Source organism: Thamnophis sirtalis, unplaced genomic scaffold (assembly GCF_051295495.1).
Source record: "Thamnophis sirtalis isolate CommonGarterSnake01/CBP01778 unplaced genomic scaffold, rThaSir2_p1.2 scaffold_6, whole genome shotgun sequence".
Lineage (NCBI taxonomy): Eukaryota > Metazoa > Chordata > Lepidosauria > Squamata > Natricidae > Thamnophis > Thamnophis sirtalis.
In genome coordinates, this window is record NW_028261386.1 from 39,954,776 (window position 1) to 39,972,058 (window position 17,283).

General features: G+C 37.4%; 1 protein-coding gene across 2 annotated transcripts in view; it reads right to left on the minus strand.

Annotated features, from left to right (window-relative positions):
• The window catches only part of PRKCE (protein kinase C epsilon), a 318,791-nt gene that overhangs the window by 29,299 nt on the left and 272,209 nt on the right, over window positions 1-17,283 (minus strand). For both annotated transcript variants that reach the window (XM_087717691.1, XM_087717692.1), the window contains one exon: window positions 10,639-10,793. In XM_087717691.1, coding sequence (XP_087573817.1) covers window positions 10,639-10,793 — 155 coding nt within the window. The remainder of the gene's footprint in view (window positions 1-10,638; window positions 10,794-17,283) is intronic.

Here is a 17,283-nt window from a genome sequence, read left to right on the forward strand (position 1 = left end):
GAAGTCCCAGCTGGTATTACAGTTACATTTGGCGACCAAAAACACCGCATTAACTCTGTCTGTGAAGCCCGAAAATTTTACTACGAGACCCTGAAGGCGGGACTTCCTGATTCATCCGGATCTGGGGAGAGACAGGGAGAAGGAGAAGACAAACAGCGAGACACGTGGCTACAAGGTGGAGCGTGTTGCTTTTCTCTTCCGGAAGGGCAGAAGACTAAAGAATAAAGACTAGCGATGTTTTTAAAGCTTTATGATTTCCGTCTGGGATAAAATGGAGAAGTGGCATATCGATGATGAGACATGGAGACTGAAAGAAGCGTTGCTGATTGGGGACATATATTGTACAGAAATTTTGTTTGAACTCTAACTTTAATTGTGCATGAACTATTCTTTTAGGTGAAGAGAGCGGAAATTGTGATCTTTTTGAGTTGCGGTTTGGGACAAACGGAGTTGGGAGGTGCGTGGGAGAGGGAAGGGCAGCGAAAGTTTAATTAGATTACATGGGGCTAGAACGTAAGCTGATGTTTGTTTGAGTTGCTATATCAATATAAGGTTAAGAAAGTTTGGTCGGAGAATCTTCAGGAAAGTGGAGTAAATATGGGAGGAGCAACGAATATGGATAAAATACTTATGTGGATATGGATAAAGGCAGGGTGGAAGGTAAAAAATTTATATGTGGAGGTGGGTAAGGATAGAAAGGGAGGTGTTGGAAATGAAAAATGAAAGAAGTATTTGAGTTAATGGTGTTATAGAAAGGTTTGGATACCTGGATAAAAAAGGAGATAAATTAAAGGTTTGAATAGATAGACAAAGCAAGGAGATTTTTAGTTGGGGAATTCTAATTGATCAACTTACCTGGCTCAAATATAGTTTGAAACCCTGCAAGTAGTAAAATAATCGAAATTTGGAATGAGTCACATTGATTAAGATTTATAGATAATGGGAAGCTGTGGTAATGTAGTGGGCTTATGACCCTTTTTGTTTCTTTCTCCTTTTTGTGTGTGAGTGTGGGTGTTTTTTTTTTTATTTCTTATTCTCTACTATTTTTCCTTTTTCTTTTTGGCTATACTTTTATCTTACTTTTTTTAAATTTTAAAGTTAGTTGGCCTTATTATACTTAAATGCTTGTTAAAGAATTATGCCGGGCATGGGACCTGCGAAGCCGTAAGGGGGTTAGGGAGGGGGGATTATAGGGGGGAGGGGGGAGGGTGGAATTACAGTTTCAATCCTTAGAACAATAAGAATTCACTTGTGTACTGCCGTTTTTTTTTTCTTTTTCTTTTTTTCTTTTTCTACTTTTATTGTAAAAAACAAATTGAATTGTATGGATACACCAAAGTGGGGAGAAGAGGGGAAGAGAAGGGAGAAGTAAAGAGGGAGTGAGAGGGAATGTAAGGAGGGTAAATGGAGGGAGGGGGAGATGTCTGAGGGGGAAGGGAAGTAGAAGAGGGGAATGTTGGAGGGGTGAAAGGAAAGTTGGAGGGGGAGAAAAGAGGGTGTATGGGGGAATGAAGTGTTATGTTGGGGGGTTTTTTTTTTTTTTTTTTCCTTTTTTCTTTGCACAGTATATAAGTGATTGTACAAAATGAAAATGAAAATGAAAATGAAATAAAATATTTAAGATATGAGATGTGAAAGCATTCCAGACCTCCTTTTATCAAATGAATTTATCTGAGTTTGTATTGTAAAATTTTAAAACATTTCTAATAAAGAATGCCAATTTTTAAATAAGATTACATATGGATGTCAATCTGAAAATTCATGAAAGAGAAGGCATTTAAGATATCTTTTTTTGCATGAAATAGATACTTTTTGCCCAAGTGCCCCATTCTCCTAGGAAAATACAGTTAGAAACCAAAAATCTTGTTATAGTGAAACACTACAGGTAGTCTTTTACTTACAACAGTTCATTTAGTGACCGTTCACAATTACAAAAAAGTTTTTCACAGTTACAACCTTTGCGAAATCCCATGATCATGTGATCAAAATTCAGATGCTTGGCAAGTGGTTCATACTTATGACCGTTGCAGTGTTCCAGGGTCATGTGATCACATTTTTACAACCTTCCGACAAGCCAAGTCAATGGGGAAGCCAGATTCACTTAACAACTGGGTTACTAACTTATCAACTGCAGCAGAGGTGGGTTGCTGCCAGTTCGGCTGGGATCAGTATTAGTCATGGCGGGAGGTTCCACCCACCTACCTGGACGCTTCTGCACATGCACAGAAGCATTATGTGCACATACATGAGCGCGCATGGGAGCATGCCCGAATCTGTAGTAAAAAATTGGCAACCCACATCTGAACTGCAGTGATTCACTTAACAACTGTGAAAAGAAAGATATCAGACCTGGAAGCCATCTTTTACATCCTTGTAAAATGGGATCTAACTCACTTAACAAATATCTAACTTAACAGCACAAATGTTGGGCTCAGTTGTGGTCATACGTTGAGGACTACCTTTATTATGTTACTATTCTTTCCTTGTCTTTGGACCAGGTTGCATGTTGGTAAAAACCCAAACTCACAAAGTAGTGACGGATTAAGTTACCAAAGGATATTGTTCCCATCATACTATCCCAGGCTAAAAAAGGAAGAAAAATCTCTCAGCTGTGCTCTCCAGAGTATCCTCAAAAGGAAGAAACAGTTAGTTCAACAGTATTTCCTCCCCCAACAAATTTCTGCTACTGAAGGAGGGACTTAAAGATATTTTTTTTTTGCAATGAAAAGTCTTCACATGGGTAAATAGAGGTGACTGTTATGTAAGAACTGTTATTTGTATTATTTATAGAACAACGTATCAACTATGTTGTACCATAATGAATTGTTGACATAAGTACTACTGGGATGAAGCTTTTAATTTCCAGTAGTAAAGTTCAGGCTACTTTGCTTTGTCTATGTGCATATTTTTGAAAAAATGAAACCTGTGTTTTCAGAGGCACGTTATACTAAACGAGTTCTTAGTATTTCCAATAAGGCTGCTTGTTTTTCTATCTAATAGTTCTCTACTTTATAAAAATGTTTTTCATACAGAAGTAATTTTTTGGGAGGGGCAAATGACTGACTGAGTATGTCACTCAGACAGAATTGCATCAATTCCTTCTGATAAATTCTTTGCTTAGGGCCTGGTCTTGTTATATGATCTAAGTTTGATCTGACGACTACTAATAAAGTGGCCGACATTCTCTGTGCTCTCAGTTTGGCCACCTGTTCATTGGACCTGGTTACCTCCTGATTACGAAAGCAATCAGGGAGTTGATATGGTTGGATTAATACTATGATGCTGGCCTCTTTGAGAGACAGAGTGGTACCTTCCCCCTTGAAGGAGACAGCGTTGTAGCCTCTCTTGGACCCAAAATTCTTTGTTTACTACAATCACATCTCCAATCTTCCCATTTTAGGGAATGTTGTCAAGAAGGCTGTCTGTCTGTAGTTGGTGAAAACTCTGGAAGAAGTGGATTGTCTAGACCCCTTAAGAATATTTAGGTTGATCAAGGGAGGAGCCCAAGTTGCGACGACACAACGTGCAATCTCAATGCTCTGAGATCGCAATTGACACTTTTGCCTCTGGGTGATCCAAATGGACCTAAACCATCCCATAGAGATGGTGAACAGGAAGAATACATCTTGCTGATCACAGGGACATCGCAAAGTCTCTGATTGATCCAAGAGAAGCTCTTCAAGCCGGTGACAAAAAATCCAGCCAAATGGCTGATGAAGTCGGGGCGGCTCCAAAACGGAAGGATATGAGCCAAGGTGGCGCAGTGGTTAAATGCAGCACTGCAGGCTACTGCTAGATCAGCAGTTCAGCGGTTCAAATCCCACCGGCTCAGGGTTGACTCAGCCTTCCATCCTTCCAAGGTGGGTAAAATGAGGACCCAGATTGTTGGGGGCGATATGCTGACTCTCTGTAAACCGCTTAGAGAGGGCTGAAAGCCCTATGAAGCGGTATATAAGTCTACTGCTATTGCTATTGCTATATGGAAAGAGAAAAACATGAATTTTTACTATTTTAAAAGTGACTGCCTATAAAAAAACCTTAAAATTCATTTAAATTGGAGAACAGAAAAAATAAGCGGCGGAATTAAATTTGGACTGGTTTTGAACAGTGGGTTATCTTACTTTTTAAATGCTATTTTTATGGATGGAATTTATGCAAGCCTTTTAAAAGAACGGATTAAATTTCCTTCTATTTTTTTTCTTTGACTATTCTCTGTAATCTATGGACTAAAACTCTCCTCTTTCATTACTGTGGGTGTTTTTCTAACTCATTTAAGAATTGGACCTTTTTTAAACTTGAAATACAAAAAGATACAAAAAGAAATAAAGAAATGGTAACATTGTAACATTGTAACGCTGCTACTCAGAGGCTAGAGGTTTGTGTATTGGAAATGAAATACTTTTTTCACTGATTATCCTGGCTTGGCACTTCAAGGATTCACAACTTGTTTATAGAGAGTGATAAGAAGAAGAAGAAAAGCACACATGTTCCTTTGAAGCAGATTTTTAACCAGAGAAAGGTGAAATGTTATTGTGATGCTTAATTCTGCTAAAACCTTATAAGCTAGAATAGCAGTATTTGTCAGCTGGAAATCATGGCGCAATTTCAACACCAGAAAGAAGTTTTAAATCTGCAAAAGATATTCTCAGAAATACAGAAATTATCAAATACAAGTGAGAGGATAGAGAAGAAGTTGGATTACTTAGTGCATCTAACAGTAAAATATGATGGAGAAGTTGAAGATGTTCATCAAATGGAAAAAGTGGCGGTTAAAATCGAAAAAACCGAAGAGGAAAATGAATATAAAGAAATTAAAATTGCTGATATTTATGGTGATTGGTTTGTTTCTGAAAACGGAAAGAGTGGAATACTGAAAGAGGAATTAAATGGAGGGGAAACCTACCCCAGATGGGAAGATACAAAAGAGGAAAAAATATAAGTATTTATGGATTTAAAGAGAGAAATCTTATTAGTAATAGTTTTGATAACACCACCGATAATCAAAAATAAGCTGATTAAGGAAACAGAAGAAGGGCATCGAAATTACATGAGAGATCTTATAAGCAAAGAGTTGCTAAGAGGAGTCCATACAAAGTTGATCAAGGAGATGATTAGAGGACTGATGCCACAAACGGCAGAAGATATGACACTGTTTTGTTACTGGAAAGATACAGGTTGATAGATGGAAAAGTATAATTTAAAACTAGCTAAACTTAGCGAAATTTAGTGATAATAGATATAATTAAATAAATAATTGATAATGATAATGAAGTATACAATGTGTAGTGTTATGATAAGTAATAACTGGATATGAATATTGAATGGTACCCATGAAAGGAAGATTAGAAATCCTTTTGGATTACATATAAAGGTTAATAATAATAAAAAAGAATTAAGTTAGATGCAGTTAAGTCTTGATTACTAGGGATAATGATAATAACACACACACACACACACACACACACACACACACACACACACACACACACTATATAAGGAAATGAGATGTAAATTGTAAACAGTGATTTGGAAAGAAGGATAGAAAACTTTGTTATTAAATATTATGGATGTTTAGCTAGAATAGGACATAGGATTTAGTGACATTGGAGGATTTTAGAAATAGTAAATGAAATGCCAGTATGTGGTTATGTATTAAATCTTGGTATATTTTATGATTCGACGTTTAAACAACTACAGTCAAATGAAAATGGAGGTATGATGATGGTAACATGTATAAATATCTGAGTTAAAATACTTGAGTTAATATGAATTATGCTTGATGACTGTGGAAGAGATGCATGAAAGTCTTTTGTGACCAACTGATACACTTTCTACAGTATATAAAAAAGGAAGATTTTATGTGTTGTGTTTGCTTTGATAATTAAAAATAAAAAAACTTTATAAAAAAAGAATATTTAGGTTGCTTTCATTCTTGTCAGGAAAAGGCACTTCAATTTTTGCAGAAAAAAACCACAATCCCTGTAGTCATTCCTTTTGGGTCCTTGTGAGGAAAAAAAAAGATCAGTTTTAGGTTGTTCTGACCTCACTTGTGCTGCTGCCTGAACTATTAGTTTTGGTTTCTTAAGAAAGAGAAAACATTTATAACCCTCTTCTCTATCACAGTGATGATGGGTATGTTTATTCCAAAGGGAAGATCTCCCAACTAGTCCTCTATTCACCTAATCACTGTTAGTGGATTACCAATAAAGTGTCTGGATTTAAAGCCAATACAAGTGTTTAACTGTACAAGATTAAAATTGGTCCAAAGTATCTGGATGAAATGGGTATAGCAGAGTAAATATTTAAATTCCTGATGAGAAAATAATATCAGTGTAGAAATACTATTTTAGTTCAAAATTTTAAAGGGCAACTACTAGGTATGGTGGAGAAACGCAATTGCTTCTTCTGTTCTCTTGATACCAAACTACTCCACAAGCTGTCTTCATTATTCTTCAGAAAAGCCTTAGAGGGCAGCTCTGTGTATATAGAACAAAATAAGACCTATGTGGTTCTGTCCCTTTCTGTATATAAAAGCATATATTTTTGAGCTCAGCCAGGGAATACAGGCTCATTTTTAGTTTCTTGTTAAGTAAATATAACAACTAAATAAACTAAAATAATTGACGTTTAAACAGAAGATAAATACTGCTTCCCAACTTCCTCTTCGTAGAATTAGTGTTATCAGGCAGAAAGCATTGGTCCCCTTCCTACAAACTCTACAGGAAAACGACTGCCCTCTCAGGAATGTAAACTTGGCATGCTTCTTGGTTGCCTTCTTTGGTTTCTCCTTTTCCCTTTTAACAAAAGGCCCACCCTATTCTTCCCATGTTAATGTCAAGGTTCTGTTTACATGATGATCTGTTTACATGATGCAGATGGCTATTAAGGAAGGAAGAGCTCTTACGATGGCACAAATGCCATCTCCAATAGCCTTTCCAATTGGAGGTACAAGGAGAAGATAATTAGGAATGAGCCAAATTTTTGGAACTTAGAAGAATCTTCTTCAAGTGTCACCCCAACCAGAAACTCACTGGGCTAATTCAGATGGAGTTGCAGAGCCTTGTTCTGTTGACCCTGACCTCCAGGGATGTGCGCATCAATTTATTTTCTTTCTTCTGTTGAAGAACTACAGTTGGCATCAATAGATGTCAGGTTCTACATTCATGGAAATCCTCAAGGTTTATGTTTTCTTGTTTACCTATCCTCAAGAACTGGACTATGGTGACTGTGACTTGAAAAATAGTTGCCATTTGTATACCCTACAATATGCTAAGTGTCACTTCATCCACATTAAACATTTTGTGTGTGTGTCAGCTATTATTTCAGGGATAACAGTAGCACAAAAAACTTTGGGAGAAAGGGTCAAATTTGCTGTAGTTATGTTCTTTCAAAAATAATAATAATAATAATATCTGCTGATGTGCTTGGAATTCAAGGAAATGAAACAATGGCTTCCTTCTTTGCTATTTGTTGTGGGCCCTTCTCACAGTCATCCACAGTCATCTGTTTGAACTATTGTAATGCATTCTACATTGGACTGCCCTTGAAGAGTATCCGAAAGCTTCAGTTGGCTCAAAATGCACACGGTTTTGTGTCAGTCCAAAGAGAATGTCATCTCTTTTGAAGGAGTTACACTTGTTGCTGATTTGCTTCCAGATGTTGACTATAACCTTTAAAATGCTACATGGTTTGAGGGCAGTTTACTTGATGGGCCACATCTCCCCAATTATATCTACTGGTAATTCCTCACTTTAATGGACATCATTCAGCTTAAACAGATATTCTTCCTCCTGTAGTTCATTAAAATCAGAGGCTTTATTGTTATAAAGGGTAATACAATACTGAAGTTCTCAACTAGTTCTTTTTTTTTTTTGGCCAATCCCCTGGTTTTTCATCATATGAGGAAAAAGGCATGAAGACACAAACCACTCTTGGTTTCTTTCCATTGGAGAAGAAAATGTTCACGGAAATTCCCATATTGCATGACACTGATCTTTCTTTCAGCAGGAGAATGCACTCTTTGGCACTCCAGATGTCACTGAACTACAACTACTAGTAACAGCAGAGACCAGCAATCTCTGCATTTACACAGGCAATGCAGAGAAGAGGAGCTATCTATCTGCTTCTTAAAATCGCTTTTAATTATAGACATGGGAATTTTGAAAGTTAGGAGCAGACCCTATTTATCAGCAACTTTGTTAAAAGCAACCATCTTCTTTCTGAACAACAGCACTAAATCAAAAATAAGTCACCACATTGTGACACATTCAAGGCTATTTTTTTAAAAAAATATTTGACTGTAAATAATTTGTGTTTAGAACACAATACAAGATATAGGCAGTAACAGCACTCCCACTTTGTCTTTACTGATTGGTTTTATGTCTCTGGGATTCCATGACTTCATCTCTGTTCTATTTATTTTCAGCTCAGCTATGTTATATGTCACACTGCTAAGAAACTAGTCTGTGCCTTGAAATACTGTGCCTTGAAATACTATGCCAGCAGGCATAGCAGTTGTTTCCATTTGAGGAAATCTTAGTTTTATATCACTACCTAGTTCTTTGGCTACAGACATGGTGGCAAATCTTTCAAAGGGAATGGTGGCTTGGCAGCTTTTCAGCCCTGCCTCCTCATATGATCTATTGAGACATTTTTGTGGTCATACATATAAACACACAAGAAGTGAGTGTGTGTGCTTCATGTGTAGGTAATTTATTGTAGTCCCCTTTTATATGATGTGGAGTTAAGAGGGAATGTTACTGTAAGAGTTTGGGCAATTTGAGAGAAAGTAAGCACTTTTGCTTTTTGTTCTCAGCATATTTGAGTATGTAGTGTAAACATAAATACATATTGTCTCCAAGTTGTTTCAGAGGGTTTGGGGAAATGGAAGTACCAACAGCATAGAAATCAAAATGTCCAAAGTAAGTACAGAATCAGAACATTTCTAGAATTTTTTATGTACCAGGGTAAGATTTTTTTCTTTTTTTAATAAAGTTTTTTATTTTTTTCATTTTCATAACAAATAACCACATGTATACAATTATATAACCAACATTATATTATATTGTTAAATGTTTACATCAATTCGTCTTACCATCAACTCCCAAAAATGATTATTGGCTCTTCTGCTTTCCATACACCGTATTTGTACCCTATCCATCACTTTCTTCTCCCTTTCTCCTCCTCCCTACCTCCTTTCTTCCCTCTGTCATCCTTCTTTTCTCTAGTTCCCCTTCCTCTCTCCTTCTCCTCTCTCCCCTTTGCACTCCTTCTTTCTCTCCTCCTCTTCCCCCCCACTGCCCTATCTCCTATCCCTCTCTTCTTCCCTTACTTCTCTCCTCTACTTCAAAATGTTCATCTCATTTACTTGGTGTATTTCAGATTTTTTCTCTCTCAAAAGAACTGAGGGGTGTAAAGGGGAAATGAAATGAAATTTTAACATCCTTATTTAAATTTCTCTCTTCCTATATTTCTCTTTCTCTGGAATATAGTGTGCATTATCTGTGACTTGTTTTGCTCTTAAAATATTGTAGTAAGTTTTAACTTGCTCATCTCTCTTTCAGAGGAATAAATGGACTGCTGTCCATGCCACTAAATTCCCAGTAAACTGAGGTTCAGACTGGCAGGATCTAGATAGGAAAAACAACCAATTCTTAATACACTATCCTGTCCAGTATATATTCCTATGTGCTTCGAAACATGTATTATTTTTCTGCTTCATTTTTACTGGTAATTGGCAATGCTATATCAGCAGCAACCTCCCCTGTGAATAGTGCTTTGTGACTGCCCTCTTCAAGTACTTCATGAAAGAGAAGTGATCCCACAGCCAACTTCCCTTACTGCAGTTTCTTCTCTACATGCCTGCCAAATTTTATCTGAAGTCATGAAAAACTGCCAGTTTCTTTTCTCTGTTTTTGTTTTAAAGGGAAAAGAAGGAGAGGAAGAGTGAAACGACAAGATAAAGGCCTTAATAACATAGAGAGATAGTAGGTGAAAATGTATTAAGAAGTTCCTTGTTTCTAATAATAAATATTTATCTCTAAGTGTATTCTTCATGGCATAACGAAAAGTTAGCATTTCAGATTTGTTATTGTTCCACCAGATGCCAATCAGGGGCTGCAGGCAACAAATTCAACTTGTCTCCAAAGAGGTTCTTCCTGTTAACAGCTGAGCCTTCACCCTCACCATCAAGACTTCATGTACAAAGCCTCATCAAATGATTATCCCATCTCAGACTGGAGACAATTAAGACAAACAAACCCAGGAAGTGGCAGGGAGTTCCGAAATGAAAGGAAATCCATGGCAGAAGAAGAAAACTGAAGAGATTGCCCTGATCTGCAACCAAAGTCAACGATGGGTCACAGTGTGCCAAGTTTTTAAAATAAGCGTTGCTTGTTTTATAATACAAAACTGGCACCCACAGCTGGCAAGGCCTGCAGAGACGATTCAAATGCTAACATTCAGAATGATAAACAGTCTTCTCCCCACCTCAAAAAGAGTAAGAAAAAAAAGTTCTGTGTTAGCAAGCAGAAACTAACAGCCAGTGCGGTTGCTAAGAGACCCTGGAGTTTAGCCAACACCAATGAAACAAACAGCTTTAATAATTCTTTTTTTTTTCAACCTCTGAAAGAAAAGTACCTGTAGATGACGCCATGTTGATGTAGGAACATGAGTGCCGATGTGACTTCTGCTGCATAGAAGCGGGAGCGAGGCTCGTCAAATTTGCGTGAACGTTGAATCTGAAACATTAGGTCTCCTCCATTGACATATTCCATGACGAAAAATAGGCGGTCCTAAAATTCACAAAAAATAGAGCCATTTCGTTGTTTTTTCCCCGGGTTTCACAAAGATGCTACTGTACATTCATGACACATCAGAAAATTAGATCTCTACCCAAAAATGGAGGAAACAGCCAACTACAGCTATCTGAACAAGTGGAGCAAATGCTTCCAAATTGAACTATGGTTACTTCAGCTAATGCAGAATGGCTTAAAAAAAATCATAGTTTTGTTTTTCAAATGAATACTTTTATTTTTTATTTTTAAAAGAAAAATATAATAGATGCATGAAAATCTTTTGCTTAAGTGCAGCATTTCCTTCCATCACGTCAAACCAATTTATGTGATATTCTACTTCACATTTTATTTTAATTATAGCTTTTAGCATTTTGAAATAACTCAAAGCCTCATTTTGACTGTGCCAATAAAATTTTGAATAGGAAGAAAATATAAAAGAAAAGAAAAAGACTGTTCTTAGACAATTCTGGGTCAATGGATGGCACTGAATATTATAAAGTCACAGTCTGTCATTTGACAAAGATATTTCCCTGGTTCTCTAAAGCAGAGATGGGCAAGTGGTGCCTTTTGTGGCTTATGAACCACAGGTTATCAGCTTAAACTAGAATCAGCCAAACTTAATTATGGTTGAGTTTGAGATGTATATCCTGTGATAAATTAATCACTGCTAAAAGGTAAAGGTTCCCTCACACAAATGTGCTAATTGTTCCCAACTCTAGGGGGCAGTGCTCATCCCTGGTTCCAAGCTGAAGAGACAGTGCTGTCCAAAGACATCTCCATATTCATGTGGCCAGCATGACTAAATGCCAAAGGCGCACAGAACGCTGTTACCTTTCCACCAAAGGTGGTCCCTATTTTTCTACTTGCATTTTTACATGCCTCCGAACTGCTAGGTTGGCAGAAGCTGGGATGAGTAATGGGAATTCACTCTGTAATGTGACACTAGGGATTGAGCCACTGAACTGCCGACTTTTCTGGTTGACAAGCTCCGTGACTTAGCCACTGAGCCACTGCTAGTTCTGTATTATTCAGAGGTCAATAGGAGATAATAGAATAATTGGAAAAGGACAAAAAAGGGAAACTGTTGCAAGAAGAATAAATAAAGTCTAGGTCAAATTCCTATATTTTACAAAGACAAATGGAGTATATTTGATTAAGAAAACCATTTGAGACAATGCATTCACACATTACAATTTTATGTATATAAATAGAACAAGTATTATTTGGAATTGGGAGGGCACAACAAATTTGAATAAGGTAAATATTAGGAATGTGGAATCTGGACTCCCACAGATGTTGCTAAATCACATCTGCCAGTAACTCCAACCAAGCTGCCCAATGGCTGGAGATACTAGTTCAGGATCACCTAAAGGACATTGATTCCTTATTCTATATTAGATCTAATGCGTAAAAAAGCAATTGTCTGCTATACCATGACAGAAATTTTCACCTACTGATATTTCTACAACTGCAGTTTTTCACTTAATTTTAGTTCAGTTTTCACAGACATTTTCAGTGCTTGTTTGTTATTGAATAATAAGATTAGGATGTTCAAAGTATACAATTATTTTAAAAGCTTGTTTTCTGTGATTTTTTGTAACATCTCTCCAAGTCCTATTAAGAAGCATTCAGTGTTCTTTATGGTTTCTCTCTGGTTGGTGGCATGCAGAGGTGGGTTCCTGCCAGTACTAACCTCTTCTATAGAAAAGGTTCCACAAATCTACAGTGCCATTTAGAACCGGTTCCAACTCCTTCCCCCCACCCATTCGCACATCATCAAGATGAAGAGCAAGAGGAAGAATTCTGGGAGTTGAAATCCACAAGTCTTAAAGCTGTCAAGTTTGAACATCCCTGTTTTTTTTCTAAAGGTTAGGGGTGCAAGGGTCTTGTAACAGCTTTAAGTCTTGTGTGCTTCAAATGCCAGGGTTCCTAAGACAACATGACTGGAGGAGGAATTCTGGGAGTTGAAGTCCACAAGTGTTAAAGCTGTCAAGTTTGAACACCCCTGGGTTTTTTTCTAAAGGGTTAGGGGTGCAAGGGTCTTGTAACTTGACAGCTTTAAGACTTATGTGCTTCAAATGCCAGAGTTTCTGAGCCAACATTTTGGTTGCTAAGCAAGAGCATTATTAAGTGAGTTTCACCACATTTTACAAGTTGGCCACACCCACCCAGTCACATGACTGCCAAGCCACTCCCACCCAGTCACATGACCAGCAGGCCACTCCCACAAAGCAGGCCACACCTACAGAAGAGGTTCTAAAAAAATTTGAAACCTACCACAGGTGGCATGCAAAATGCTTATTATGCCCTGTTTATGCAACATAATGATAACACAAGTCAGCACTGAGCTAAAACAGAACCAATAGAGACCGGATTGTGGTAAGAATATTGAGCTTTATGCTGGTCAACTCAAGATCAATAAATTTGCCAAGAAGAAAGGCCTATTTAGAGTCAGTTATGAAGGCGCTCAATATCTCTTCAAAGTCAAAACACAAAGTCAAAACACTGAAGAGCCAGAGGGATAACTATATAGGGAAATAGTTTGAGTTTTAGAAACTCAATCTTGCAGGGTTTTTTTACTTCAGGATGTAAGATGGAATTGTTCTGTTTTTCACATATCTCCCCCCCCCCCAGTTTTTTTCCTCAAAGGGTCCCTTCTCTCCATGCTCTTTTACATTCATTTACTAGTTTCCAACTAATCTAAACAAAATCTTATTCTTGAATTTATCAGAAGCAAGTTGGTTCCTCCATCTCTAAGCTCTTTTTGCTTGTCTTACTTTCTTGATTCCATATGCCACACATCAGATTTGAATAATGTATTACCCTCATGCTGAATGCAGTCAACTTCACATTTAGTAAGATTTACTTCTTTCTATCTGCTGAGGACTGCCAAAATAAAAGTAACTGACAGGCTGCTATCCTTATGACAGCTTCAGGAGAGGTTTGTCTAACAATTTATGTATTTTTTAATTGCAGCTTATATTCTATTTTACCATTCCTAAAGTTGATTTCTTATGAAAAGCTAAATTCTTTTCTTATTTATGTTTGGAGGAAAAATTAACTCTTGCAATTAAAAAATAAAGAGATGTATGCCTGTGGGAAGTTTTCATCCAGCCCTCTCCCAGAAAAATGAAATATCCTAGGAAATATTGAAAAGGCAGAATATTTCTCTGGATATGAAAAGAAAGAAACATGTTTTAAAAGACAGAATAGTTGTCTGTAGCTTCCTGCCCATTCCCACTGTTAATGGGCCATTAAGGCCAAGCTAGTCCATTTTACATAATAAAGACTTCTCCACTGCAGCTCCAGGGGGAAGGGATTAAGGAATTTTACTCAACTGACCACATGGCATCTGAGAACTCAACCAAATCTGGATTCAAAACACAGCCTAGAGAGTAGCCCCTGCATGGCCCCATAGGAGTCTGACAACCAATCAGAATATATTTCTTACACAGGAACAGGAAACAGAGAGGTGGGACTAAACAGGTTATAAAAAGCCTAGCAAGCCCCTCCTTCAGCCCTTCTCTTCTTCTCCACCAACATTGAAGCATGTGATCAACTTTTCTGTTCAGGGCTCAAGCCATGTGGCCCTGTCCAACAATAAACCATCTTTCCAAGCAGCCTCCATGTCTCCAGTGTCTTTTTCCCCACTTGGAGCCGAACCCAGAAGGACATTTCTTTCATCATGCCTTTAAAAACTTTTTAGACACATTTGTTTTCTTTACATGGAACATATCCTCGGGAAACAAAAAAAATATATGTAAATTTCCCAGGACTGTTTTGGGTGTATGGTTCTGGGCAAAACATGCTACTTAATACCTATCTCATGAAGAGTTCATAAGGAAACACACACTTCAATGCCAATAATGCTATATAATATAATTTATAATATATAAATGATTGTGAAACAGACATTGTTAATTGTGCAAGCAAACAGGAACAGAAAGGACTGAATAGAAGAAGGAAATTGAATCACAACTATGTCGGCCTTCAACCAGCATGAAACGAGGTATTTAAAACACCACACTATTCCCTCCTCCCAATGCACAATTCTGAACACAATCTTTTGGTATTATCGTAAGCTATAGAAACTTTTAATAAAGAAATAAACATGGAACTGACATTCCCTATTTTTGGAAGCCTAGACTTTTGGAGCTTACAGTTGTTGGAGTTTACGCACATGTATTTTAGTGTACAAATTCCAAATTGAAGAATGGTCTAAGTGGGTGATTCCTCTCTCCTACCCCACTTAAACATTCTTAATATTGTGCAATTATTGGCACAGGGTTGCTCTTTGTGATCCTTGATTGTGCTTTGCCTTAAAAAGGATTGCTAAACCTCTCAACTCACTATATAGTCCTTTACTTCTTAAATGCACTGAACTGTCCAGCAGAAGAAAGAAATGATGGTTTTAGTGCTTAGCTCCACCCTTTTATTAGCCCTTTGACAGACTTAATCAAAGGGAGATTTGTGAGTATTCCTACTGTGAGATAGAACAAACCTATTTATGGCAGGATAAATCACTGTATGCATATCTTCAGGAGCAGCTGAGCTACTAAATCTTACCCTGGGAGAATTAACATTTCTCCCACTGTTTCTTTGAATTGTGCCAGAACTAAACATGCATTGCTCCAATGGTTATTGTGGTAGGGCATTTAAGTATTCTATGAAGAGTAGTGTTTATGAGTGCATTACCCTCTTCTGTACATCTCAATCATTGGGTCTCCTTTGAACCCCAACTTCATCTTCACATCCATGAGAAAGTGTTGAGTACATTATCTTTGTTACCAGAACTACCCAAATGTAAACCATGAAGAACAACTTTGGGAACTCCTCATGAGAACTTGTGAGTGATGACCACAGCTTCCTGTAAGGAGAAATAAATCCTCAAACCACTTGTTGTGTGTATCTAAAAATGACCACTGAGCATTTAATGTTTACATACAGAAAGATAGTATCAGTGGGGAAATGAAACTTCATGTAAATGCCAGACAAAAGGTAATGTCTTTGATGTATTGTGTTCGGCCTGAGAAAATCTGCATAAAGAACTTTCCCTCTCACTGGGTTCTAGAAGAAATTCATCTTTTCTTTGGCTTGTTTGATTTTCACTTTTCAATGTAATGATTACAAATGGACAAAGATGCTAAGTAACAGGCCAAAATATGAATTGGGAAAAGCCAAGATGGACAATCTTCCCTTGCTTTCAGTTCAACCCTAAACATTAGGCAGCCTGTCAGGTAGCCAAAGATAGCGTAATTGGCAGAAATATCACAAAGCAGAAACAAACCACGCAATACATTTTCCATTTTCAAATCTCAGACATGTGTCCGTGCTATGTGTCAGGCAAGCAAGGGGTGTCAAGGCTGGTCCAAAATTTCAGGAGCTACACTTGTACACGATTCAAACACCCAAATCAGGAAAAGCATCGCATACACACCCCTCAATCACTAGAATCCACAACTGATAAGACTTATCAGTATTTTCCAAGTGGTATTTTTCTTTCTATATATTTCTCATATAAATGGGTGTGAAGATTTTTTTTCTCCCAATTCCAAGAAGTCTTTAAACTTGGGTTTGCTCTGTCAATAGATCCTTTTTTCTTCCTTCTTGGAAACCTAATAAGTTACATTTCTCCTCCAAATGCTGAAATTGTTCAAGAAATGTTTTAAATTGTTCATGGAATATAAGTATGTCTGAAGTCTGAATAATGTGAGCTCCTGGCAAACAGAGTCCACACAATGTCTATCTAACCCGAGTCCAAACTAAGGCTGTGCTGAATTATCACCCTTCTCTGTGGAAATGGAGAAAACATTTAGCGACTTTTAAGAGTGGATCAATTCTAAGAATTTCAGCTGTTACTTCAAATGATTTGTTAAATACCGAGGGAAACCATCATTTCTTCAAAACATATCCTGGGAGCAATGCTAATGTATAACCTATTCCATTGATATGCTCTATCCTTGGAAAGCTACCCGGCTCTTCAGGATAGCCAAATGGAAGGGGAGGGGAGGAGACGAGAAAATCACGAATCCTTAATATCTTTGGGAAATTGAAATTGCTTAGGTTGAGGCAACAGGCCTGGCTTAGAAGCTTTCCTGTTCTGTTCTAGGTAAAACCCTATTGGTTCTTTGCATCTCCTGATCCACGAGTGGATGACTGAAATACTGTCCTCTCACCAGTTGTGCTGATAATGCTGCCATATAGCAGACAGCACCACAGATGCCAAAATCCTTGCCCTAGCATACAATGGCTATGATCTGTCTTATAGGAAATAACATAGGCTGTTTCTCTAACTATAGAAAGTCCAGTTTGCACAAGGAATCCAAAAATCACTATTGAAATACGACAAGGTCCTGTGTACATATTGTATATTTGACTTTAAGAAACTTCATTCAAAATTCAAAATTAGAAAATTATGGCATCCTTTATCAACTGACATAAAAATTATGTCAGTTGATAAAGAATGCCATATGCAATTCTGTAATTC